A 26568-nucleotide genomic window follows, 5' to 3' on the forward strand; every position below is an offset into this window, starting at 1 on the left:
TAGGGGCAGTTTGATGCAGTTATATAAGTCATTGATTAGGCAACTCGTGTAGTATTGTGTACAGGTTTGGAAAGATAATGTCAAGCTGAGAATGCTGCCCGGACTAGAGGGCTTGAGTTATAGGGAGAGGCTGGCTACACTGGATTTCTATTCCACAGAGTGCAGAAGAATGAGAGATAACTTTGTATAAGTTTATAAAAGCATGACAAGTATCAATAAAGTGGACAGTCACAATCTTTTCTTCACGATTGGGGAGTCCAAAACTAAACGGCGCAGATACAAGATATTTAAGAGAGAGATTTAAGAGACCTGAGAAGGAACTTCTTTACAGATGGTAGCGAGTACCTGGAAGGAGCTGCCAGAGGAAGTGGTCAAGGTGGGTACAGTTGCAATATTAAAGAGGAATTGGGTAAGTACATGGAGGGGAAGGACTTGGAGAGTTATGGGTCAAACATGACCAACTGGGATTAGCAGGGAGAATGCTATGGTCGGCATAGGCCAGTTGGGCCAAAGGGCCTATTTCTGTACTGACTTTAAAATGCTCACTTTTTGCCATAAACCTGTGCTCTCTAGTTTTTGACTCACCTGCTCTAGAAAAAAAAGATTCTGACTAGTTGTTCTATCAATGCCCTTCATAATTAATATCAAATTTTTAATATTTACTATCGATTTGTAATCCAGGGAGCGCAAAGCACAGAATCAGATATTGCTGTGATGATTATACGCTCTCGTATCAATTGTTTGGCGACAATAAAGTAATTTTATAAACCTAAGATCACCCCCTCCACTGAAAATAAACGGGGGTATCCAATCACATCAGTTATTCTAGGATCAAACTACTAAAAAGAGAACAATTAATCTGAATGGCGCTGATAAACAAATCGCCCCACCTTTTTAAGTTCCATGAGATAGTTCTGGATTGAAACAGACAATGCCATACTCCTCTTCTTCAGTTGCTCAAGTGCCTGTTAAAACAAGGTGATTATGCTTTACAGCCGTAAATGTGCTGAATCAACCTAAATCCATTCTACGTGAACCACTAAGTCTTGATTTACTTTTCAGAAACTGTTAAACTTGTGTTAAAGCTATTTTAAGTGAGACTTAGGCTATCCTCTAGTAATGATACCTGAATCTCCCCCAAACTAATAAGCACAATTACATGCCAATTTTTATTTAATCATGATGAAGGGACGCCACAGGAAAGAAAAAGGGAAAAACAGATGCTATGAAGCTGGAGAAACCAAGAGAATGAAATGGAAACTGCAGATGAAGCAAGGAGGAAATAATGCAGTCAAAGTAGCTGTGGGAATCTGTGCACCTGTAGAGAATTCAAAAAGCAAGGCGCGACTAGATTGCTTAAGGGAAGAAACAAGGTTGGCAACATTGGAAAGGTGACACTGGACAATCAAGGAGACACAAGACTTGAGGCACTCAAATCTGGATCAATATACAAGATAGTGGAGCACCCTTCATCAAGCCAAATGAAGGGTCTCGACCCAATACATTGACTGTCCATCTCCCTCTACAGATGCTGCCTGATTCACCAAGTTCCTCCAGCTTCTTATTGCTGTACAATCATGGTCTATCTTATTATCCCAAAGATTTCAGGCAAACCCTAAAAGGAGCAGACAGACAGAGTATGGCATGATCACTGAGGATGCATTCTGATACTTCAATTTGGTGCCGGTCCAAGGATAAAGAGCTGTTCAAACTGAACTGCCATATACTGTAGATAGATGCAGACCTAAAAGTAGCACGTTCTCAGAGATGAGAGAAGAGCTTGTAGATAAGCAAGAAGGATACAATAGCAGAGAGGTCATGGGTTTGTTCTATGAGGTAGGTCTGAATAACAATATAAGATTTCAAAAAGAGAGGGATACAAATGTCAGATGATGATAAATAGTTAACAATGTAGCTGGCATGGGGCCTCGAAGGAAAGTGAAAGCAGGAGGGAAATCCTTTCAGCATATAAATTTGTGTGCACATAACTGAAGATAGGAGGTAACTCTGAAGAAGTTAGCTTGAGGATTGTCAGGAACCAATCAAGAAGCAACTGAAATATGAACTCAACCTAAATGGTATTGCACTCAGGCTCAAGGGTTAAAGAGACAGTCAGAGAAAATTCAGTTAATATTTAAGAATAGTCTTGCAACAAAGCACAGGAGGGTTCAGTAATACTTGGTGTGATACAAGCAGATTAATTTGTGAATAACTTAAACCAGTTGTTTGATTTATGCTTCTAAGTCTTCTGCTCTTGATTCAAGAGCAAAGATGAGAGAACACAAAGGTGAAAGAATACATGGAATCGGCCAACAATATAGGAACTAATGTAACTGTTGGAAACAAGGAATCCGCCACAAAATAAGGATGTAAGGATGTGAATTTAAAAAAAACATATTAATGGAGATTCAGGAGAGTGTTAGGGAGACTGTGAATGGTCCCTAAACGTTGATAACATTTTACTAAAAGCTGTTGTTTGTCACCTTTAACGAGTGGCATTCTGCGATTAACTGGATATCTCCATTGATGAATCAAAACCCTCATTGCTGAGATTGATGTCATAAGGCAACATTGTAGCATTACAGCACTTAAATAAACATCCAAGTGCTAATCATCTTACATTTATCCCCATCAACATACAATAACCCACATGGTATCTTATATTTACAAAAATAAAAAGATCAATGTTGCTATGCAACCAGAAAAGTGCAGGAGAAAGGACATGTACTGATTCTAGCTACCAGTGATGCTACTTATCATATGCACACTTCTTTAATTAACCTCAGAGCTATTCTGTTGGGTGACAACAATAGCTATTCAAAAAATTTACCTCTGTGTTTCAGAGGTATAAACCAAAAGCCTTCTTTTACTATCATTTAGAGCAGAAGTTTATGGGAAAAATGTAAAATTACAAAGCAGATAAACATTAACCAACTAATTTCATTTTAGCATACATTCAAAATTTTATAGACAACATAAAAGCACTCGAGTGTCTAGATTAAAATGAAACATGCTTCTTGTTTCATCTTAAGCTTGACATGATGTTTGCACATTAGGACACATTTCTGCTTAATAATGGTATGAAAGATTCTGCAGAATGATTTGTGAAAAAAATGTTTGTTAAAATATTGTACTTGAATGCAAAATTTCTTTTTATAATATTGGTATGCTAGACAGGATAACTTGGCAACTTATAAAGTTGCCATGGGTGATTGGCTAATGATTTAAAATTTCATAAAGTTTTCTGATTCAGTATTTGGACTTCACACATTAATTTTCAGACCAAGTTCTTGGCATCTAATAAAAACCAATATTATGAGCAGAAACAGAGATAACCATATTTTAATGGATTGATGATTAATCATTCATTGACATGAAAGCAAAGTTTCAATAATCAAATTTCAATATTCACATTAAATTATGCATTTGTAATTCAAACACTATTTTTTGGGCTATGCCAAATGGTGGTGTTTATTAATAAAAAGAAAGGTCATACTACCTCCACATCAGGCGACTCTTTTTGCAAAAGCTTCTGATGTTCTTTTATTCCTTTTAGGCCAACATTCAGAAGACTCTCCATTCCAGAGAATCCCCCCTCATAAAAACTGGCAAAAATATTTCTCTGAAGACAAGCAAAATACAGAATTAACTTGATCATGATCACTTAAACTAAGCCTAGACTTTCTAGGAAACATGTTAAAGAAACTTCTTTTGAACTTAGGAGGTATATTTGTACACGTTTCTCTTCTCACAACTGAAATTTCAGTGATCTCATTTGGCTATAGGATAGAAACAAAGCAAAATCTAACACAATTGAACTACTGTGATAGATATTCACTTTCCGGGATCCAAGACACTTATTGCTAAACTCAGCCTTCTAGCACAATAGCATGACTTTTCCAAAGGGTCAGAGTCATTGGCGATCCAGCCTCTGTCTGCAAGGAGCTTGTATATTCTCTCCATATCCGTGTGGATTTCCTCCAGGTGCTCCAGTTTGCTCCCACAGTCCAAAGGCATACAGGTTGATAGGTTAATTGGTCTTTGTAAATTGTCCCAAAATTAGGTTCAGGTTAACTTTGGGTTTGCTGAGTGGTGCAGCTTGAAGGGAGGAATGGGCCTATTGCACGGTGTATCAAGTATTCTTTGCTCAATTTTTTGCTGTAAACAAGAACCAGTTTCCAGTTTTTAATGTAATTTGCAAACAGCAATCAGTTTGAAATTGCATGCACAACATTGCAAACAGTGTTACAAAAGCACAGGGTTGCCAGCCCACAACAGGTGGCTGGCTGCTCAGAGGTCTGGTTTGCAAAGTGAAGTGACCAGAAGACTTCTTTTCTGCATTAGCCAAAGGCAAGACAATGGAATAATGTTACTTAGTACATCAAACTCGGTAACAAGTTGAGACATTTGTGTACTCAGAGGGTTGGCCCTCACAGCATTAATTGTAAATGTTTGGGATCTCTTTCACCAGAAGCTTTTAAAACCATTGAGAGTTACTTTCCCTCAGGAAAGGTATCTGTAAAACATCATATGCAGATGATGTCATTTATTAGAAAATAATATAAATATCAGAAGCATTGGGGATTGTTAGGAATGACAAGGAGAGTGACAGAGAGATGGGATTATAGAAAGAACTAGAATTCATTCCTCAACATTCAGTTTCTATAATGGACGACTCATTTGTCTGCAGCTCGTTAGTATGTTCTTACAGTTCAGAAGAATTGTATCTGTGTTTGATAATCCTTTGTAGTTTGTAGATCTTTTGTAATTCAGAAATCTTTTATAAATTAGAAATCCACTGAGTGTTACACATACGTTAAGACCTATTTACAATTTAAATGTATATCATTAGAACTAAAATAACTGTGTTTAAACTACTTTGTTAACTAGAAGCACCTCTTCCTTTGCAGGGAGGCGTCCCACCATTCAAGCAGTGGGTATCGGCAGCTAAACATTACCACAGAGGCTAAACAGGAAAGTAAGCTAGTCCTTGAAGAGTAGGTGGTTACAATATAACCTCCTTATAGTGAGGGAACCCATAGATATCTATATCAGATAGGGCTTAAGATCTTCTTTTGAGTTTAGGGCTTTGTGGACAGGGAACCCAATACAGTCCCATCACACTTTGAGGTATACAAATGTAAAAAATCAGGCCCTATGTTCTATATCAAGGAAGTTAATGAATACTCTATTCTCCTGTGATAACAATTTTATTTTGTTGTTCTAAACATAAACTAATCTTCTTCCATCTGTCACTGCTTTTTGACTGCAGTTAATGAACCTAGCCCGAAGGACTTCCAGTCAATACGGCAACATCTGTGAAAAGAGAAATATTCCAACAGAACTAGGAAATGTTTGAAAACAAACATGTTGTAAGTCACAGGAAAGGGTGACAGTGGTAGTGTTGGCGGGATTGGAGAGATACAGATATATAATCTTGAGAGAGGGCTGTCAAGGCTCATAACTATGGTTGATCTGTCCTGAGATACAAATAGGGAAAGATGAATGTAAACAGAAGAGCAAATTATAAAATTGCCAAACTGACAGATAGAAAACGTTGCTAAAGTCCTGCATTTAGTTTCTCCATTGTAGAGGAGAGCACATTATTAATATATGAAAGTACAAAAAAACTGGAAGTACAAGGACTGCTTGGATAATTTCTTTGCAGAACACCTTCCGATTGTTGATTGATCCCAAGTTTCTGCTTATCTGTCAATTTCATTCACTATACCCCTCATACTCAGACCTGTGTGTTGTTCCAATGAAGGCCTGCATAAAGAACGGGATTTTCTTTCTACACAGGCTACAGCTTTCAGAACTTAACACTATATTCAATGATTTCAGATAACCAATCTTTTCAGTTTATAACAGAAGGTGATGAAGCTACAACCCATTTTTTCCTCTCTACACAGATCCCAACTGATTTATTAGGAAAAGAAAATCATTTCCAGCAGTAAATGAAAATCAACAAAAAAAGTATTTTTTGCATGTTTCACTCTGCCTTCTCAATCTTAACTCTTACTGCACTCTTGCACTATACATCAGCCCTGGCATTTCTGATGACCCAGACAATATCTCTGATGAAATAAGGCCAGAATTGTCATGGACATTAACAATAAATCAATTCTTTTTGTTGTAAATTATTGAAGGCGGAGATATAGAATGGAAACAAAGGAACAGCAAATTCAAAATGATGAGCTGCAGGCAGTGTTAGCAGAGAAGAAAAAACTGAGTTAATATCATCGATAGATACCCTACAGCAGAACAGGCCAATTTGGAGAGAGTGTGAGAGAGAGAGTGTGTTACTTTAGGTTATAGAATTCAATATCTAGTGTGGAAGGCTACAAATATGCCCAGATGGAAGATGAAGTGTTATTTCTTAAAGTTATGTTGCACCTTGTTAAAATGGTGCAGGTAGCCAGAGTCTGAGTGGGAATTTAGTTTCTCTGATGTAGAGGAGGCACATTGTGAACACAGAATGAAACAGGTAAGATTGGACAAAGTCTGAGTGAATCGCTACTTCCCTTAGGAGTCGACAGAGTCTTAAGAGAAGGGGTAAAAGGATTGTTACTGCATTTTCTCTGGTTTTACGGGAAAGTGTTTTTTGTAATATCTGCCAGCTTCAATGAGAAGACATGTCTCCCCTCCCTCAACCGACCCTACTTTCTTTTGAGCAATCAGAAGAGTTTGTTCCCCTCATGACTTTCTACTCCATTCTCTCTCTACCAACCACTGAACTTCTCAGGGCACTTCCACAGTGTTTGTTTTGAATGAGGGCCCAGGAGAAGAAGATATATACAAGGATGATGGACAATGTGAGGAAGCAGTTGAAGAGGCAGGTTATTTGAGGTAGGTAAAACAACAATGATGGCTGAAATGGTTTGAAATATAACTGGATCATCAGAAATGTGAGCTGCATATGTATAGTGCAGGAGTGAAGATAGAGTTAGGATCAAGTGGGCAGAGTGAAAGATGTGAAAGATGCAAAGGAAAAACTATATTGTAGATGATGGGAAACATGGATCTACTTGTGGAGAAGCATATGGAAGTTAATCCACTTCCTTTATAAGAAAGGGGAGAGAATCATGAAGAGAAAGACTGTGCCACTTATACCATTGCAATGGGCCACACTTAATTGTAATACTGTGACTGTTACTGGAAGCAAAGGTGAAAGTAAGCGTAGTTATCAAATAAATGATTCAATTTGTTTCACTATAAACAGATGTTAAATTGGTATCTAAGACTTGCAGTTTCTGCAAAGGAACATCTACACACAATTAAGCACCAAGCTAATTTTTAAACTGTTCTTTTCCAGCTTTATTCATTGCCAATAAACTGGCACTTTCTGCTGATGATCAAGGGAAATACAGAGTTGACTATCCCCCAGGCTGAAGTGGAGCTGGCAAACTTTCTGATGAACGTTCCAGATTATTTTAATCATTTTACTTTATATTTGGAAACTCTGAGATTTAAATATATATTTTTGGGTGATACAGTGCCACATAAATAAAAATGTTCCCAAAACATACAATTTGTTAAAATTGCGGAAATGAATTCATTTGATTAGTTGAACTTTCAATTTTGGAGAGATTCTTTTTAAAAATCAGTGAAGAACAGTACCCTGTAACTATGTGAATCATCCATGTTCTCTTCGTCAAAATGCAGCTCCATGCCCATGCAGGCTGCCAAGTGACCTATGTGCTTTACAAGTCTTCTAATTGTTTGGCTTATTTTGTTCCGAGCTTCCACCACCATAGAGGAAATATCTGAATCACAGCCCTGGAAACACACAAACAGACATCAACTTGCAACAAGATATTGCTTTAATTATATGCAAGTAATTTTAGTAGGACCTAACAACTCCTCCTCCAGCTTTCAGAACTCTGTGTTGGATAAATTGTTGGAGCAAAAATTTGCTGGTGCTTCCAAACAAAAAGCAAATTAAAATTTTGACTTCATAATAAAAGGTAAGCTGTAATTCAAACTAAAAATTGAAGCTGTCAAATATACAACTACCTATTAATCAGTTTCTGCAAAGAAAAGCACAAGCATTTAGTTACTGCCCTGACACAGACTTCCATCAGGTTCATTTCATGTCTGGTACAGGATAAGGTTGTTGAAAATATGTTGAACATATATGATAAGTCAATGAAGCTTTTCCAAATTATTTTACAGTACTCGTTTTACTTTATACAGTATTTGGAAATTCAGAGATTTATAGTATACTTACGGTAAAAAATAAAAATGTTCCAAAACATACTGTTTAATTTGTTCAAATTGGGGAAATGAATTCTTTTGATTAGCTGAAGTTTCAATCTTGGAAGTTTTTCTTGGAATTAAACCTACAAACCCTGTTTAATGAAGTTAATTGGGGGACTGCTTTGTCAAGCACCTCTGCTCCATCTGCAAAAAGCAGAATTTCCCAGTGACCAAGCATTTCCATTTGTATTTCACATTCCTCTTCCCACATGTGGGTCCATGGCCTCCTTTTCTGCCACAATGTGGCCACTTCTGGGGTAGAGGAGCAACATCTGATAATTGGTCTCGGTAGCCTCTGACCTGATGGCACGAACATCAATTTCCCCTTTTCCTCTCCTCTTTCTCTATTTTTCTATTCCCCACTCTGGACTCTTACCCCTTCTCCACATCTACCCATCACCTCCCTCTGGTGCCCGTCCTTTTTCCCTTTCTCCCATGGTTCACTCTCCTCTCCTATCAGATTCTTACTTCTTCAGTCCTTTACCTTTCCCACCTACCTGGCTTCACCTATCACCTTCTAGCTTGTCCTCCTTCCCCTCCTTGCACTTTATTATTCTGATATCTCCTCCCTTCCTTTTCAGTCCTGATGAAGGTTCGCAGCCTGAACTGTCGACTGTCTATTCATTTTCACAGATGCTGCCTGACCTGCTGAATTCCTCCAACGTTTTGTGTGTGTTGCTAAGGAAGTTAATACAATTATGCTTTGATTAGCCAGAAACATCAGATCTTCCCCTACCCTATTTGTGACCCTCCTCTTTGCAACTAATATATACCTCCTCTTGTCCGTTTTGTATTTATTTTCATTTTCTCTCTACATTGGCAGCATTCCATTGCTTTCTACGCACATTGTCAACCAGATGTCCTTATGCAATTTATTTGAATCTAAAACCAAATCATAATAACATTTAAAATCTGTACATACTAGATCATATTTACTAATTCTGAAGATAAGGATATTAATGATAATGCAAACCATTTTTTAAAAATAAATTCTCCATCTTTATTTTACCTACTGTATATACTTTTATTTTCTTTTGTACTCAAATGTTCATTTGCATACCTGTAATAACAGTTGTAAATTTTGCCCCAATGTTTTAACTTCCCCAAGCAGTTCATCTTCAATCATTCCAAAGCAAGAGTCTTGTGGGGTAGTGTCTGTCCAAAGCTTCACTAGAATTGTCACCCTTTCAAAATTTGATGTAGTTCTGATGCAGCAAGACTGCATAGTTTGATTACTGTTGAACACTGTGTAGAAATGTAAAAAAAGTTATTTAAAGCAAGATAGTAACTGAGTTATGCACGTCAATTAAACACAAGTAACAAAAAATTACTTCAAGTGTCCTTCAATTTATTATTGAAAATGTATTTTTCTAAAGAAAAATGAACAGTAAAATTGTAGACTTACTGTTTTCTTGACTTCCTTCATCTAGCTTTTCATAGGTATGTGAAATTTCCATTGTTTCCTTATGAACAGCGATGAGGTCAGTAACGAGTCTGTCAGGGATGTTTTCTTGTGATACCTGACTTCTTCCCAGAAAGTCAACAGCTGCACTCAAAATTTCCTTACAAACAACAGGTAATGTTGACTCAGAGCCCATGGGGCAAATACTTCGAGACAAATTCAGTAACTCTGTTTTCAGATGGAAAGAATCTGTGAAAATACTTGAATAACTGAATTCCAGCTTAGCCGGTAATAGTAAATAAAATGAAAACTGGTACACAAAGTGAAAACAATGCACTTAAAATGAGTCATCAAAATCTAGGTATTACTTGCTCTGTTCAGATCGATCATTACACATCATGTCCGCTACAAGAAAAGAAACAAACCATTTTGGGAAAACCTACAAGAAAGCAATTGTGGCATGGACAGTGTGGAGAAGGGTAGTTGAGGAAGCTTCCCTTTCAGGTTTATCTATCTTGTAACACCAGCACTTCCAGATTCTATAAACATACAAGAGCAGGTAAAATGACTACCTGCTGTATAAATTCTAACTCAGCCTAGACCCTTTGTCTCCCTCATCTTACCACAGAAGAGCTATTATTGTCTCAAGCTCAACAACACAAGTAACAGAACAATAAATGTGGCATCTGTGATGTTGCCACGGTGAGAACAAACTGAAGAATTTTCTTTCAAGCACAAACTCAAAGCAAAACACCATTTTTAGATGACTAGAGAAAAATTTCCCATAATTTTGCTTTATTAGTTTCAGATGAAAATTTGCAATTGTTCAGAAATAAATATTTCAAATCAAATCCTAACTACGCTGTACTAAAACAAGTTGACAAATCAGACAAATTCACTATATACACAAGAAAACAGATTATGTATCAGAAGTTCTGTATTTTATAGGTGTAAGGCTGTATATATAGTACAGTTAAACATTTCCTTTCTGTGAACTAATTTTTTTTTAAAGCAAATATATCCTGGCTAAATAGTAGATAATCAGATTTTCAGTTTCTATAAAAAGGGACACAATAGTCGCTTCATCATGTCCATAACAAAACAACTGTTTTAAAGTGGAAATCACTACTCAATGAAGCAGTGGAGACTACCTCAGTAAATATAATTAAGACAAGGTTGAATAGATTTTTGCATAGTAGGGAAATTGCTGGTTATGGGGGAAAAGCAGGTAGGTGGAGATGAGTCCATGGCCAGATAAGCCATGATCTCATTGAATGGCAGAGCAGACTCGACAGGCCAGATGACCTACTCCTGCTCCTATTTCTTATGTAAAGCAGTTAGTGCTGATACATAACATTAAAGCACATACAGAACTGTCATAATACACAAATCACAAACATGCGATGATGATCAGGTAACTTATTTTATTTGATGTCTTCCTTCTTCAAAGTTTCAGAACATCAGAGATGTCTTCTTCCAAAGAACGGGGTTCTTCCTCCACCATTCATGCTGCCCTCACCCGCATCTCCTCCTTTTCCTGGACATCCACACTCATCCCATCTTCCTTAACAGGGAAAGAGTTCCCCTTGTCCTCACCTACCACCCATGAGCTTCCACATCCAGCACAGCATTCTCCACAACTTCTGCCATCTTCACCAAATGTATCTTTACCTCTCCCCCACTCTCGTCTTTCCACAGGGATCACTTTCAAGGTGACTCTCTTGACCATTTGTCCTTCCGGGCACTTATTCCCTGCTTAAGCCGAAGAAGTACTATACTTGCCCATTCACCTCTTCCCGCACCTCCATTCAGGGCCCCAAACAGTCCCTCCAGGTTAGGCCATATTTCACTTGCAAATCTGTTGGGATCGTCTACTGCATCCAGTGCTTCTAAAGTGGTCTCCTCAACATTGGTGAGATCTGATGTAGATTGAGGGACTACTCTGCCAAGCACCTTCACTCCATTTGCAAAAAGCAGGATTTGCTGGTGGCCAACCATTTTAATTATAATTCCTATTCCCATTCTGACATGCTACTCTATTGCCACAATGAGGCCACACTCAGGTTGGAGGAGTAACACCTCATATTCCATCTGGGTAGCCTCCAACTTGATGACATGAACATCAATTGCTTTAACTTCCAGTAATTACCCCGTTCCTCCCCCTTCCCTCTTCCTCCATTCTCCACTCTGGTTCCCCTCTTCTTCTCACCTGCCTGTCTCCTCCCTCTGGTGTCCCTTTTCCTTCCCTTTCTTTCATGGTCCACTCTCCTCTCCTATCAAATTCCTTCTTCTCCAGCCCTTTACCTTTTCCACCTATCACCACCCAGCTTACTTCATCCCTACCTCCCCCACCAGGCTTCATCCATCAACTTCTAACTTGTACTCCTTCTCCACCCCCACCTTCTTATTCTAGCTCCTTCCCCCATCCTTTCCAGTCTGATGAAGGGTCTCAGAATGTTGATGTTCCTTTCCATAGTTAATACCTGCATGGCTGAGTTTCTCAATCATTTTCTATGTGTTACTCTGGAATTCCAGCATCTACAGAATTGCTTGTGTTACTTATTTTATTTGTTGTTTTAAGGATATACATTCAGTGCCAATTTTATTAGAAGCACCAGGTTATTAATACAAATATCTAATCAGCCGATTATGTGGCAGCAACTCAATTAATGAAAGCATGCACATATGGTCAAAAGGTCCAATTGTTGTTCAGACCAAACATCAGAATGGGGAAGAAATGTGATCTTAGTGACTTTGACTGTGGATAATTGTTGGTGCCAAACAGGGTGGTTTGAGTATCTCAGAAACTGCTGATCTCCTGGATTTTAATGCACAACAGTCTCAAAAGTTTAGAGTGTGAAGAACAAACAAAAAAATTCCAATGAGAGGCAATTCTGTAAGTAAAAACACCTTGTTTATGAGAGAGGTCAGAGGACAATGACAAGACTGATTCAAGCTGATGGGAAGGTGACATTAACATAAGCAACCATGCATTGCAACAGTGGTATGCAGAAGAGCATCTCTGAATGGAAAACATGTCAAACCTTGAACTGGATGGGCCACAATAGGTTCCACTCCTGTACCTAATAAAGTAGCCACTGATCGTAGATTGGCTAGGACAGTAAAGATAACTATCCTGCTGTTATTTAAAGACAAACACTCCACTTCCAGGTAGTTCTGGGCTTTTATTAGTGGAAGTCATCAATCTGGTTAAGAATTAGTGGAAATAGAAATAAGCTAATTCCATTCTTCTTTGATAAAAAATGAACTTATCAGCGATGAAAGAAACTGTAGACACTGTTAATGTTTTGAAACCCAGACCTTGCAGAAAGAGATCTCCAGTGAATAAAACTGGTTTAACAAACCTGAGATGATTAAACAAAAGTGATCTAAGAATTTTCAAATAAAAGATGCTCTGTGTCCAATTAACTTTCTTTTTTCCAATTTTAAATCAACAAGATTTTTCACCCCCATTAACTATAAAAATGGATGGCCGAATGGACTAGTGTACCCTGTGAAACCATGTCAAATGCCTTAGTATAGTCCTTGTAGACAACTCCCTACCCTCATCAATCTTCTGAGTTACCTCCTCAAAAAAAAACAAATTAGTGAGACTGGATTTCCCACATATAAAGCTGTGCTGTCTATTTCTGATAGCCCTGCCTTTCCAAATGTGCACAAGTCCTTTCTATTCTAATTTTCTCCAGGTATTTCACTGACATAAAGTGCTTCATTCAGTAGTTACCTGGCTTATCCCAGCTGCTCTTCCTAAATAAATGAATAGCATTAGTTTTCATTTTCCTCAACTGTGGATAACAAAGATGCAAACATAGAAACGCAGAAACATAGAAAATAGGTGCAGGAGTAGGCCATTCGGCCCTTCGAGCCTGCACCGCCATTTATTATGATCATGGCTGATCATCCAACTCAGAACCCCACCCCAGCCTTCCCTCCATACCCCCTGACCCCCGTAGTCACAAGGGCCATATCTAACTCCCTCTTAAATATAGCCAATGAACTGGCCTCAACTGTTTCCTGTGGCAGAGAATTCCACAGATTCACCACTCTCTGTGTGAAGAAGTTTTTCCTAATCTCGGTCCTAAAAGGCTTCCCCTCTATCCTCAAACTGTGGCCCCTCGTTTTGGACTTCCCCAACATCGGGAACAATCTTCCTGCATCTAGCCTGTCCAATCCCTTTAGGATCTTATACGTTTCAATCAGATCCCCCCTCAATCTTCTAAATTCCAACAAGTACAAGCCCAGTTCATCCAGTCTTTCTTCATATGAAAGTCCTGCCATCCCAGGAATCAATCTGGTGAACCTTCTCTGTACTCCCTCTATGGCAAGGATGTCTTTCCTCAGATTAGGGGACCAAAACTGCACACAATACTCCAGGTGTGGTCTCACCAAGGTCTTGTACAACTGCAGTAGTACCTCCCTGCTCCTGTACTCAAATCCTCTCGCTATAAATGCCAGCATACCATTCGCCTTTTTCACCGCCTGCTGTACCTGCATGCCCACTTTCAATGACTGGTGTATAATGACACCCAGGTCTCGTTGCACCTCCCCTTTTCCTAATCGGCCACCATTCAGATAATAATCTGTTTTCCTATTTTTGCCACCAAAGTGGATAACTTCACATTTATCCACATTAAATTGCATCTGCCATGAATTTGCCCACTCACCCAACCTATCCAAGTCACCCTGCATCCTCTTAGCATCCTCCTCACAGCTAACACTGCCACCCAGCTTCGTGTCATCCGCAAACTTGGAGATGCTGCATTTAATTCCCTCATCCAAGTCATTAATATATATTATAAACAACTGGGGTCCCAGCACTGAGCCTTGCGGTACCCCACTAGTCACTGCCTGCCATTCTGAAAAGGTCCCGTTTATTCCCACTCTTTGCTTCCTGTCTGCTAACCAATTCTCCACCCACACCAATACCTTACGCCCAATACCATGTGCTTTAAGTTTGCACACTAATCTCCTGTGTGGGACCTTGTCAAAAGCCTTTTGAAAATCCAAATATACCACATCCACTGGTTCTCCCCTATCCACTCTACTAGTTACATCCTCAAAAAATTCTATGAGATTCGTCAGACATGATTTTCCTTTCACAAATCCATGCTGACTTTGTCTGATCATTTCACCGCTTTCCAAATGTGCTGTTATCACATCTTTGATAACTGACTCCAGCAGTTTCCCCACCACCGACGTTAGGCTAACCGGTCTATAATTCCCCGGTTTCTCTCTCCCTCCTTTTTTAAAAAGTTACATTAGCCACCCTCCAATCCTCAGGAACTAGTCCAGAATCTAACGAGTTTTGAAAAATTACCACTAATGCATCCACTATTTCTTGGGCTACTTCCTTAAGCACTCGAGGATGCAGACCATCTGGCCCTGGGGATTTATCTGCCTTCAATCCCTTCAATTTACCTAACACCACTTCCCTACTAACATGTATTTTACTCAGTTCCTCCATCTCACTGGACCCTCTGTCCCCTACTATTTCTGGAAGATTATTTATGTTCTCCTTAGTGAAGACAGAACCAAAGTAATTATTCAATTGGTCTGCCATGTCCTTGTTCCCCATAATCAATTCACCTGTTTCTGTCTGCAGGGGACCTACACATGTCTTTACCAGTCTTTTCCTTTTTACATATCTATAAAAGCTTTTACAGTCCGTTTTTACGTTCCCTGCCAGTTTTCGCTCATAATCTTTTTTCCCCTTCCTAATTAAGCCCTTTGTCCTCCTCTGCTGAACTCTGAATTTCTCCCAGTCCTCAGGTGAGCCACTTTCTCTGGCTAATTTGTATGCTTCTTCTTTGGAATTGATACTATCCCTAATTTCCCTTGTCAGCCACGGGTGCACTACCTTCCTTGATTTATTCTTTTGCCAAACTGGGATGAACAATTGTTGTAGTTCATCCATGCAACCTTTAAATGCTTGCCATTGCATATCCACTGTCAATCCTTTAAGTGTCATTTGCCAGTCTATCTTAGCTAATTCACGTCTCATACCTTCAGAGTTACCCCTCTAAGTTCAGAACCTTTGTTTCTGAATTAACTATGTCACTCTCCATCTTAATAAAGAATTCTACCATATTATGGTCACTCTTACCCAAGGGGCCTCTCACGACAAGATTGCTAATTAACCCTTCCTCATTGCTCAAAACCCAGTCCAGAATAGCCTGCTCTCTAGTTGGTTCCTCGACATGTTGGTTCAAAAAACCATCCCGCATACATTCCAAGAAATCCTCTTCCTCAGCACCTTTACCAATTTGGTTCACCCAATCTACATGTAGATTGAAGTCACCCATTATAACTGCTGTTCCTTTATTGCACACATTTCTAATTTCATAGAAACATAGAAACATAGAAAATAGGTGCAGGAGTAGGCCATTCGGCCCTTCGAGCCTGCACCGCCATTTATTATGATCATGGCTGATCATCCAACTCAGAACCCAGCCTTCCCTCCATACCCCCTGACCCCTGTAGCCACAAGGGCCATATCTAACTTCCTTTTAAACATAGCTAATGAACTGGCCTCAACAGTTTGCTGTGGCAGAGAATTCCACAGATTCACCACTCTCTGTGTGAAGAAGTTTTTCCTAACCTCGGTCCTAAAAGGCTTCCCCTCTATCCTCAAACTGTGACCCCTCGTTCTAGACCTCCCCAACATCGGGAACAATCTTCCTGCATCTAGCCTGTCCAATCCCTTTAGGATCTTATACGTTTCAATCAGATCCCCCCTCAATCTTCTAAATTCCAACGAGTACAAGCCCAGTTCATCCAGTCTTTCTTCATATGAAAGACCTGCCATCCCAGGAATCAAATTTCCTGTTTAATACCATCTCCAACCTCACTACTACTGTTAGGTGGCCTGTACACAACTCCCACCAGCGTCTTCTGCCCCTTAGTGTTACGCAGCTCTACCCATATCGATTCCACATCTTCCCGGCTTATGTCCTTCCTTTCTATCAGGGTCCCAGCTATCTTCTCCCTTGCAATCCATAGCATCCTGTGAAAAACCTCATCAGGTCTTGGGGATTCTATCACCCCCCCCCGCCCCCCCAATATCAATGTGTTCCAGTGTATCCCTCCCTGAATCCACTATCTTACACATTGTTCTTTTCTTTAGGGGATACAGCTGAAAGAGTTTACTTGGGATCTCACATACATCTGCTGAGTTCACATACAAGTGTCTCTTATGTGAACCCCTCAGGTTCTTACTGAGTCTAATCAATGCACATTGAACTGAACACATCAGCACTCCAGCAGTCAAATACTAAATCAAGACAAGAGGGCTGGATGGGAAAGCTTGGTAAACAAATCATTTTCCAAAGTAAATAGACAAAATAAGCCTTAACAACGACAAAAGTGAAAAGTCACGCTTAAGATAATTAAACAGCATTCAGTGAACATACAAAATACCGAAAAATACCTGTATGTGCAGACTGCATATTTTGAGTTGCAAGTGCTTGGATTCCTGCTAAACATCCAGTCATTTGTTTGCTTTTGAAAAAACTTCTACTTCTAAGCAGAAAAATAGAAAGTACAGTGAGATAAAATACTTCATATTGCCACATTAGCAACAGAATAAAAATTCTATGAACCTCTTTTCAGTACAAGTGCACACAAACACAGAACTGAATGTTAGAAACTATTACTTAAGGAGCACAAATTATAGCTAGTACCAAGACTTTAGGACTTTATTCCCTAAAGCATAGGAGAATGAGGGGAGATTTGATCAGCAAATGCCATCTCATTGGCTCTTCGCACAACTCTGGAACATCTGGACAGCAAAGATGCATATATCAGAATCCTTTATTGATTACAACTTAGCATTTAATACCACCATCCCCTCAAAACAAATCAGTAAACTCCAAGACCCAGGCCTCAATACCCCCTTGTGCAATTTGATACTGGATTTCCTCACTTGCCGACCCGAGTCAGTTTGGATTGGCAAAAACATCTCCTCCACAATCTCTATCAACACATATCTGCTTAGCCCCCTATTCTACTCACTTTACACCTATGACTGTGTGGCTAAGTTTAGTTCCAACATCATATTCAAGTTTGCCAATGACACACTGTTGTGGTGATGAATCAGCATACAGGAGGGAGATTGATAATTTGGCTGAGTAGTGTCATAACAATAACCTCTCAATGTTAGCAAGACCAAGGACCTAATTGCAGACTTCAGGAGAGGGAAACCAGAGGTCCATAAGCCAGTACTCATCAGAGGACCAGAGGTATAGGGGGTCAGTAGTTTTAAATTCTTGGGTGTCACTATCTCAGAGGACCTGTCCTGGACCCATCATATAAAGGTAATTGCAAAGACAGCACCTCTACTTCCTTAGAAGTCTTCAGAGGTTCAGCATGTCATCAAAAACCTCGACAAACTTCTGTAGATGTGTAGTGGAAAGCGTATTGACTGGCTGCATTAAGGCCTAGTATGGGTACACCAACGCCTTTGAGCAGAAAATCCTAGAATAGGTGGTGGATGTTGTACATCATGGGTAAAGCCCTCCCAACCATTGAGAACATGTACATTAAACACTGTTGTAGAAAAGCAGCATCTGACATAAAAGACCCTCACCACCCAGGCCATGCTCTTTCTCGCTGCTACCATCAGGAAGAAGGTACCAGTGCCTTAGGACTCACACCATCAGGTTCAAAGCCTCAACCAACAGGCTTTTGAAAAAAAAGAGGATAATTACACTCAACTTTTGAGATATTCACACAAACCAATGATCTCACTTTAAGGACTCAATCTTGTTATTTCATGCTCTCATTATTTATTGCTATTTCTTTATATTTGCACAGTTGTGTTAAGTTTGAAAGGTGAAATGTTTAAGGGGAACATCTTCATTCAGAGGGTGGTGAGAGCGTGGAGTGAGCTGCCAGCGGATGTGATGGTTGTGAGTTTGATTTCAACATTTAAGAGAAATTCGTATAGGTACAGTACATAGATGGGAGGGTAATGGATGGCTATGGTCCAGGTGCAGGTCAATGGGACTCAGCAAAATTATAGTTTGGCATGAACATGGTGGGCTGAAGGGCTGTTTCTGTGCTATAGTTTTCTATGACTCTATAACCAATGTAAATATTTCAGTTTTATGACATTTTCATTATTTAGAAAAAATAACATTCAATGACATCAAGCATTGCAAAGCATTCCCTAAAGTTTGTTTGACTCTATTACTTTTAGTAAATATAGCAATCAACTTCAAGAAAACAAATGGAATGAGATAAACAAAGTATGCCATTTTTTGTAGTACTAAATGTAGGAATACTCAGAAAATTATCAAAAATTTTTCAACATCTCAAAAAGAATTTTGTTTCCTTGATCAAACAAAGCAGCAAACATTCAGAAAATGTTAGAATGACATGGAAGCTCCAAACAAAGGGTCAAAAACTGAACATCTTGCGGCAAGTAACTTGTCTCCCAATAGTCAAAGTTTTTCTATCATTTACAAGGCACAAGTCAGGAGCATGATGAAATCCTTTTAACTTAGCTGGGTACAACTCCTAAACTACTGAAAATCCTCGGTACCATCCAGGACAAAGCATGTCTGGCACCTTGTCCACCATCCAAAGCATTCATCTCCTGACCAAAGGCTTCTGTGTTTGGCAAAAAAAAATACATTGTGATTGCTAGTCTTTCAGCAGCTCCCAAAATCAAGATCTGTGCCAATGAGAAGGAAAGGGACAATCGATTTGGAAACATATTGCTGCGCTGAGACTGCCAGTTGTCCATATTGTGGAACTCCTTTCCTAGCATTGGTTCAAGGTGGTGGCCTACCACCACCTTCCCAGAGAACTCATAGATAGACAAATTCTGCTGTTAAAGAAATGGAGGCATCGCAGAAAAATGGGTAATAGAGCAAAAAAATCATCTAGGAAATATGGTATTTTCTAATGATTTCTCACTGTCACAAACAATGCAGTTATCTAAATTGCTGGCAGTAAATGGTTATAAATATTAAGTGCCAACTGTAAGAGAAGTTGAACTCCTTCAAAAAGGCAGCTTCAATCATTCCATAGTTGCTTCATGGGAATACAGCCGAATGGCTAGAAAAGAGAAAAGTTCATTTCCAACAAACACTAGAAGTTAACAAAGGAAATTCTTCACATTTCACAACTTGCTCTTCTTTCAGTTACTTTTTTGTTCTCCATACCAAACCTTACAATGTGGTTGTTTTATATGGCACATTACTACGTTCCTCAAGATTAGATATCCAGAGATTCACTAACCTGGAAACAACATTCCAACCAGGCTACAAAACTTACATAAAAATTAACAACCAGTTTTCAAGACACAATTTTAATAAAAGTTATGACAGTGCCTTAACAATGTAACAAAATAGATACATAATAATGTAGGTACAGAATACTTAAAGTTATCTTTTGAAGGAATTCAACTTCTTTTACAGTTGGCACTTATTCTGTGGACTGACCTTTATGCCCAGTTTGAAACTTGTAGCAATAACAAATGTAACAAGTAACATTTATTTATCATCAAATAACTAAAAATCAATATTTTGCTATTAACACCAAGATAATGAGACAAGTAATCAGGAGCTGGTGTTGCAAAAAGAAACAAAAGCAAACTGAAATTTATTCTGAGAAAAGTAAAACTTATGCAGCAACATGCATTACTAGAGGCACCAACAACTGCTTTGTAACTTGTAGCATGAGGACACATATCTGCAATGTTAACCATATCTTTAAAATGTTCAACTAAAAGCTAATACACTGTTAAGAACACCACAGACCAGTGTCACAGAGGGAATCATTCAATTATCATGACTTGAGAAGAAATAGTATTCAAATATAGATTAGAGATTCACAGGATAAACATTGAATGTAATTTGATAGCATTAGTGTAATATCTACATTGTATGATTCTTTTTTTTCACTTACAAGATTAAACCACAATATTTTTTAATTGGTATCCTACTGAAAGGTTTATACAAGAAGCAATGCTAAAGAATTTAACAATCTGCAAATTTGTTATACAGGTGCACATTCCTTTATCCGAAATTCTGAAATCCAAAAAGCTCCGTAAACCAAAGTTTTTTTTTCCTAACAGCTGACGTCACTCAGTTGTGATGTGACAGCACTAGCAGAGGCCGCCAGACATCAGTTGTGGCTCAGTGCTCGTACTGGTTACACGTGCATTTGCTGTTCGCTGATATTTTGCATTCACTGTTGACTTTGTGTTTAATTTCACTGTGAAAATGTCAAAAACTGCAGATACCCCTATGGGTAACAATGAGAAAAAGAGAAGGAAGCATCTATCATTATCCATAACGCAGAAAGTGGAGTTATTGCAGAAGCTTGAACGTGGTGTGTCTGTGCGGCGCCTTGCTGAAGAAAATAGTGTCAGAACTACCACTGTACATGATTTAAATAAATAGAAAGACAAGTTACTGAAGTTTTACAGTGACAGTGACATTCTACATTTATTCCAATAAGTCATTTACCATGTGTTTGATTTGGTTCGTTTGAAGCTGTATATTTTTATGTTTTATTGAATGTTTTTGTTGGAAATAAAATTTTTTCTTGTCATTATTCCCTAAACAATACAGTATAACAACTATTTACATAGCATTTACATTGTATTAGGTATTATAAGTAACCTAGAGATGATTTAAAGTATACGGGAGGATGTGTGCAGATTTGGTGTGCTGCTGGGTCCTAAAGTCCACCACACATTAAATAAGGGACTTGGGCATATGTGTTTTTTGGTAGCGGGGGGGGGGGGTCTGAAATCTGAAAAATTCTGAATTCTGAAATGCAACTGGCCCCAAGGATTTCGGATAAGAGATTGTGGACCTGTACAACAAACTTTGTAGCAACTTCATGAGATTACACATTTTAAAATTAATTTAAAAGAAACTACCATGGATGTGTTAGAATAATATTTAATTTGTTTACAGACAACAGTCAAACATAATGGAACATGTCATTACAGCACCAATGACTGGAAGAGAAATTCAAATGGAGCAGGGTTGATTGAAAAAGAAAGTGGCTTGTATTAAAGGCTACGATTCATTAATGTAAACAATAAACTGAATCTTGCCTTTCATTGATCTATTCCTGCATATGTAAATATCAATTCAAAACAACTAAACTTTTCAAATTAATTCTGAATTGTATGAAAAGCACATTTCAAAAACTACACACCGTCTTTTAGAGAAAGAGGAAGAGAGCGTCAAATCCGTTTCCCAGTCATCATTGGGATCATAAAATATGTCTTCCTCTCCAGAATGCCTAGAACCCTGTTGGGAAGAATAACCAGAATGGCTCTCAATTTCAAGCAGTGGATAATAACACAAAACATAATGTCACCTCGCTTTTTAATTCAGGATGTTGATCAGTAGGTCACAGAAAGGTATAGAAGAGAGTTATATTCAAATATTGAGCTTTAAAATCAAGTATATTTCAAGTATAAAAACCGTTACTATGACAAATGGGATAGCACCACCAGACAAATCTTCGCCTCTCTCTGCTTTCCCCAAGAACTACACTCTCTGTGACTTCCTGATGTTCTCCCATACACCCCTCCCCATCCCTGGCACTTTCCCCTGCAAACATAGGAGATGAAACACATGTTAAAGAGACCTTCCATTAGAGGTACAGATTCACTTGTACAATACCTTCCCCAACCTAATCCATTACAAATGGTGTTCATGATGTGGCCTCCTCTGCATTGGCGAAACCTGGAGTAGATGAGGCAACCATTTTGCAGAGTACCTGAGCTCTGTCACTATGAAAATCTGGGGTTCCAGATGCATGTCATGTGAACACCCCTTCCCATCCCCTAACCAACTCCTCTATCCTCAGTCTTCTCCACTGCCATGGTGAGGCCAAATGTGAACTAGAAGAAATGCACCTTATATTTCAATTTTCCAGTTTTGGGCAAGCCATTCTGCCATGTGCCCTTCCCATACCCACCAGTTCACTATCACTCTCTCTCCTTGTTCATCTTTTCCACTCCTTCTGTCCCAACTTGCCTTAACAAAACTCATCATCCTTAAGTTGTTCTACCTGCCCATTACTAACACACCTGGGTTTTTCTCCCTTAGTTCACCTCTCCAGACTGCTTCTATTCATCCCTCAACCCTCCTATTTCTGGTTTTATCTACCAACCTCTATTCATTCCAGAAGAACTGAGAAGTCCTCCTTCTTCAAAGAAAGGGGCTTCCCTTCCTCCACCATCATCAATGCTGCCCTCACCTGTATCTCTTCCATCTCACGCACATCTGCCCTCAGCCCATTTTCCCACCACCACAGCAGGGATAGGGTTCCTCTTGTCCTCACCTACCACCCCAATAGCCTCCACATCCAGCACATAATTCTCCACAACTTCTGCCATCTCCAATGAGATTCCACCACTAAGCACACCTTTCCCTCCCCCCATTTTCTACTTTCTGCAGGGATCACTTCCTTCCCATTGATCTCACTCCTTGTAAATGGAACAATTGCCAACACCTGCCCCTATACCTCCTCTCCCTCACTTCCATTCAGGGCACCAAACAGTCCTTCCAAGTGAGGCAACACTTCACCTGCAAGTCTGTTAAGAGTCATTTACTGTGCAGCCTCCTGTATAATTGGTGGAACCAGACGTAGATTGGGAGACCGCTTTGTTGAGCACCTTTGCTCCATCCACCACAAAAAGCAGTATTTCCCAGTGGCTACCCATTTCAATTCTACTTCCCATTCCTATTCTGACACATCAGTCCATGGCCTCCTCTACTGTCACAATGAGGCCACACTCAGGCTGGAGGAGCAAAACCTTGGATTCTGTCTGATTAGCCTCCAACCTGATAGCATGAATATCGTTTTCCTGAGTTTCCGGTAATTGTCCCTCCCCCGTTCACCATTCCCCATTTCTATTTCCCTCTCTCATCTTACTTCCTTACCTGCCCATCATCTCCCTCTGGTGCTTCTCCATTTTCCCTTTCTTCCATGATCTTCTGTCTTCTCCTAACAGATTCCTGCATCTCCAGCCCTGTATATCTTTCACCAATCAACTTCCCAACTCTTTACTTACCACCTTCTCCTCCTCAGTTTCACCTACTAGCTGCCCCCTTGTACTACTCCCTCCTCTCCCTGCACCTTCTCGTCTGACTCCTTTCCCCTGCTTTTCCAGTCTTGATAAGGCGCTCAGCCCAAAACGTTGACTGTTTAGTTCTTGTCATAGAGACTGCCTGGCCTGCTGAGTTCCTCCAGCATTTTGTATGTTGCTTTGGCTTTCCTCATGAATCTGCAGATTTTCTCATGTATGTGACCCTCTATCTCCATCCTTCTCCAACTGACTCCATCTGCCAATTTTTTTTATGTTTCTACCCATCACCTACCAGCCTCTGACTCTGTACTTCCCTTCTCCCACTTGTCTCCGTCTGCCTGTTATAAGACCATAAGACATATGCAGAAATATGCCACTCAGTTCATCAAGCCTGTTCTGCCATTCCACCATTGCTGCTTTAATATCCCTCTCAACCTCATTCTCATGCCTTCTCCCCGTAACACTTGACGCCCTAACTAAGGAACTATCAACCTCTTCTATAAATATACTCAAAGACTTGGTCTCCACAGCCATCTTTGGCAATGAATTCTGCAGATTCTCCACCCTCTTGCTAAAGAAATTCCTTCTCACCTCTGTTCTAAATGGGTGTCCCTCTATTCTGAGGCTGTGTCCTTTAGTCCTAAACTCACCTACTACAGGAAAGATCCTCTCTACATCTGCGCTGCCTAGGCCTTTCAATATTAAATAGGTTTCAACTCCAGCAAGTCCACCCTAGAGCCATCAAACTCTCCTCATACATTAACCATTCTCTCCCATGCTAGTACATCTTCTCATAGATAAGGAGCCCAAAACTGCTCACAGTACTCCAAGTGCGGTCTGACCAATACCTTATAAAGCCTCAGTATTACATCCTTGCTCTTATATTCTAGTCTTCTCAAAATGAATGCTAACATTGCATTTGCCTTCACTTGCACTGACTCAACTTGCAAGCTAACTTTAGGAAATCCTGCACAAGGACTCCCAAGTCTCTTTGCACCCCATTTAGAAAACAGTCTACACCTTTATTCCTTCTACAAAAATGCATGACCATACACTTTCCTACACTATGTTCCATCCGCCACTTCTTTGACTGTACTCCCAATCTGTCTAAGTCCTTCTGCAGACCCCCTGCTTCCTCATCGCTACCTGCCCCACCACCTATCTTGATATTATCCCCTCAATTCTGTCATGCAAATCACTAACACATAATGTGAAAAGAAGCGTTTCCAATACCGACCTTTGTAGAACTTGTCATAGAGGCCAACCAGAGTAGGTCCCCTTTATTCTGACTCTTGGCCTCCTGCCAATTGACCAATCTTCTATATATGCTAGTATCTATCCTGTTATACCACGGGCTCTCATCTTGTTAACCAGCCTCATCTGCAGCATTTTGTCAAAAGCATTCTGAAAAATCCAAGGAAACATCATCTATGGACTCTCCTTTGTCTATCTTGCCTGGTATTTCCTCAAAGAACAGATTTGTCAGGCAAGATTTCCCCTTAAAGAAACCATGTTGATTTTGGCCTATTTTATCACGTGCCTCCAGGTACCCTGAAACCTCATCTTTAATAATGGACTCCAACATTTTACCAACCACAGAAGTCAGGCTAATTGGCTTCTAATTTCCCTTCTGTCCCACCTCCATCCATAAGGCGTGGAGTGACATTTGCAATTCTCCAGTCTTTTAGAACCATTCTAGAATCCAGTGGTTCTTGAAAAATCATTACATATATCTCCACAATCTCTTCAGCTACCTCTTTCAGAACCCTGGAGTGTAGTTCATTTGGTCCAGGTGACTTATCTACCTTCAGACCTTTCAGATTCCCAAGCACCTTCTCCTTAGTAACAGCAACTACACTTACTTCTGCACCTTGCCATTTGTGAATTTCTGGCATACTCTTAGTGTCTTCCACAGTGAAGACTGACACAACATACTTGTTAAACTGACCGCCATTTCTTATTACTACCTCTCCAGCATCAATTTCCAGCAGTCCAATGTCCAGTCTTGCCTCTCTTTTACTCTTTATATATCTGAAAAAACTTTCGGTGTCCTCTTTGATATTTTTTGGCTAACTCACCTTCATATTTGATCTTCACTCTCCTTGAGGCTTCTAGGTGCCTTCTATTGCTTTGTAAAAGCTTTTTAATCCTTTAACTTCACTCTATTTTCTCCCTCTCAAAGTGCAGGGCAAATTCTATCATATTATGATAACTGTCTTCCAATGATTCCTTTCACTTAAGCTCCCTAATCGCATCTAGTTCATTAAACAACACCCAATCTAGAAATGCCTTTCCTGTAGTGGACTCAACCACTTGTTCTTTAAAAGGCACCTCATAGGCATTCTACAATTTCCCTCTCTTGGGATCCAGCGCCAACCTGATTTTCCCAATCTACCTGTATATTGAAATCTCCTATGAATATCATAACATTGTCTGTTTTACATGCCACATTCTGGCTACTGTTCGGAGGCTTGTACATAACTCCCATCAGGGTCTTTTTACCCTTGCAGTTTCTTAACTGTACCCATAAGGATTCTACATCTTCCCATCCTTTGTCATTTCTAAGGATTTGATTTCATTTTTTAAATCAACAGAGCCAACCCACCCTCTCTGCCTACCTACCTGCCTTTTCCATACAAGGTGTATCCTTGCATGTTAAGCTCCCAACAATAATCTTCTTTCAACTACGTCTCAGTGATGCCCAGAACATCATACCTGACAATCTCTACTGTGCCACAAGATCTTTATTCATTACAATGTGTGCAGTCAAATTTAACACCTACTTTCCTGTATTGATAACCCTTTTTACTGTATTCATAACTCA

General features: G+C 39.5%; 1 protein-coding gene across 5 annotated transcripts in view; it reads right to left on the bottom strand.

Annotated features, from left to right (window-relative positions):
* Window positions 1-26568, bottom strand: part of kif14 (kinesin family member 14) — a 124862-nt gene that overhangs the window by 12289 nt on the left and 86005 nt on the right. For 4 of the 5 annotated variants that reach the window (XM_063063901.1, XM_063063902.1, XM_063063898.1 and 1 more), the window contains exons 22-28: window positions 21860-21954; window positions 17109-17200; window positions 9665-9889; window positions 9320-9504; window positions 7621-7779; window positions 3500-3622; window positions 891-965 (exon numbers count right to left, since the gene is read on the bottom strand). In XM_063063901.1, the coding sequence (XP_062919971.1) occupies window positions 891-965; window positions 3500-3622; window positions 7621-7779; window positions 9320-9504; window positions 9665-9889; window positions 17109-17200; window positions 21860-21954 (954 nt within the window). The remainder of the gene's footprint in view (window positions 1-890; window positions 966-3499; window positions 3623-7620; window positions 7780-9319; window positions 9505-9664; window positions 9890-17108; window positions 17201-21859; window positions 21955-26568) is intronic. The other variant, XM_063063899.1, reaches the window with a different exon arrangement.

The sequence above is a fragment of the Mobula hypostoma genome, chromosome 12 (assembly GCF_963921235.1).
Source record: "Mobula hypostoma chromosome 12, sMobHyp1.1, whole genome shotgun sequence".
NCBI lineage: Eukaryota > Metazoa > Chordata > Chondrichthyes > Myliobatiformes > Myliobatidae > Mobula > Mobula hypostoma.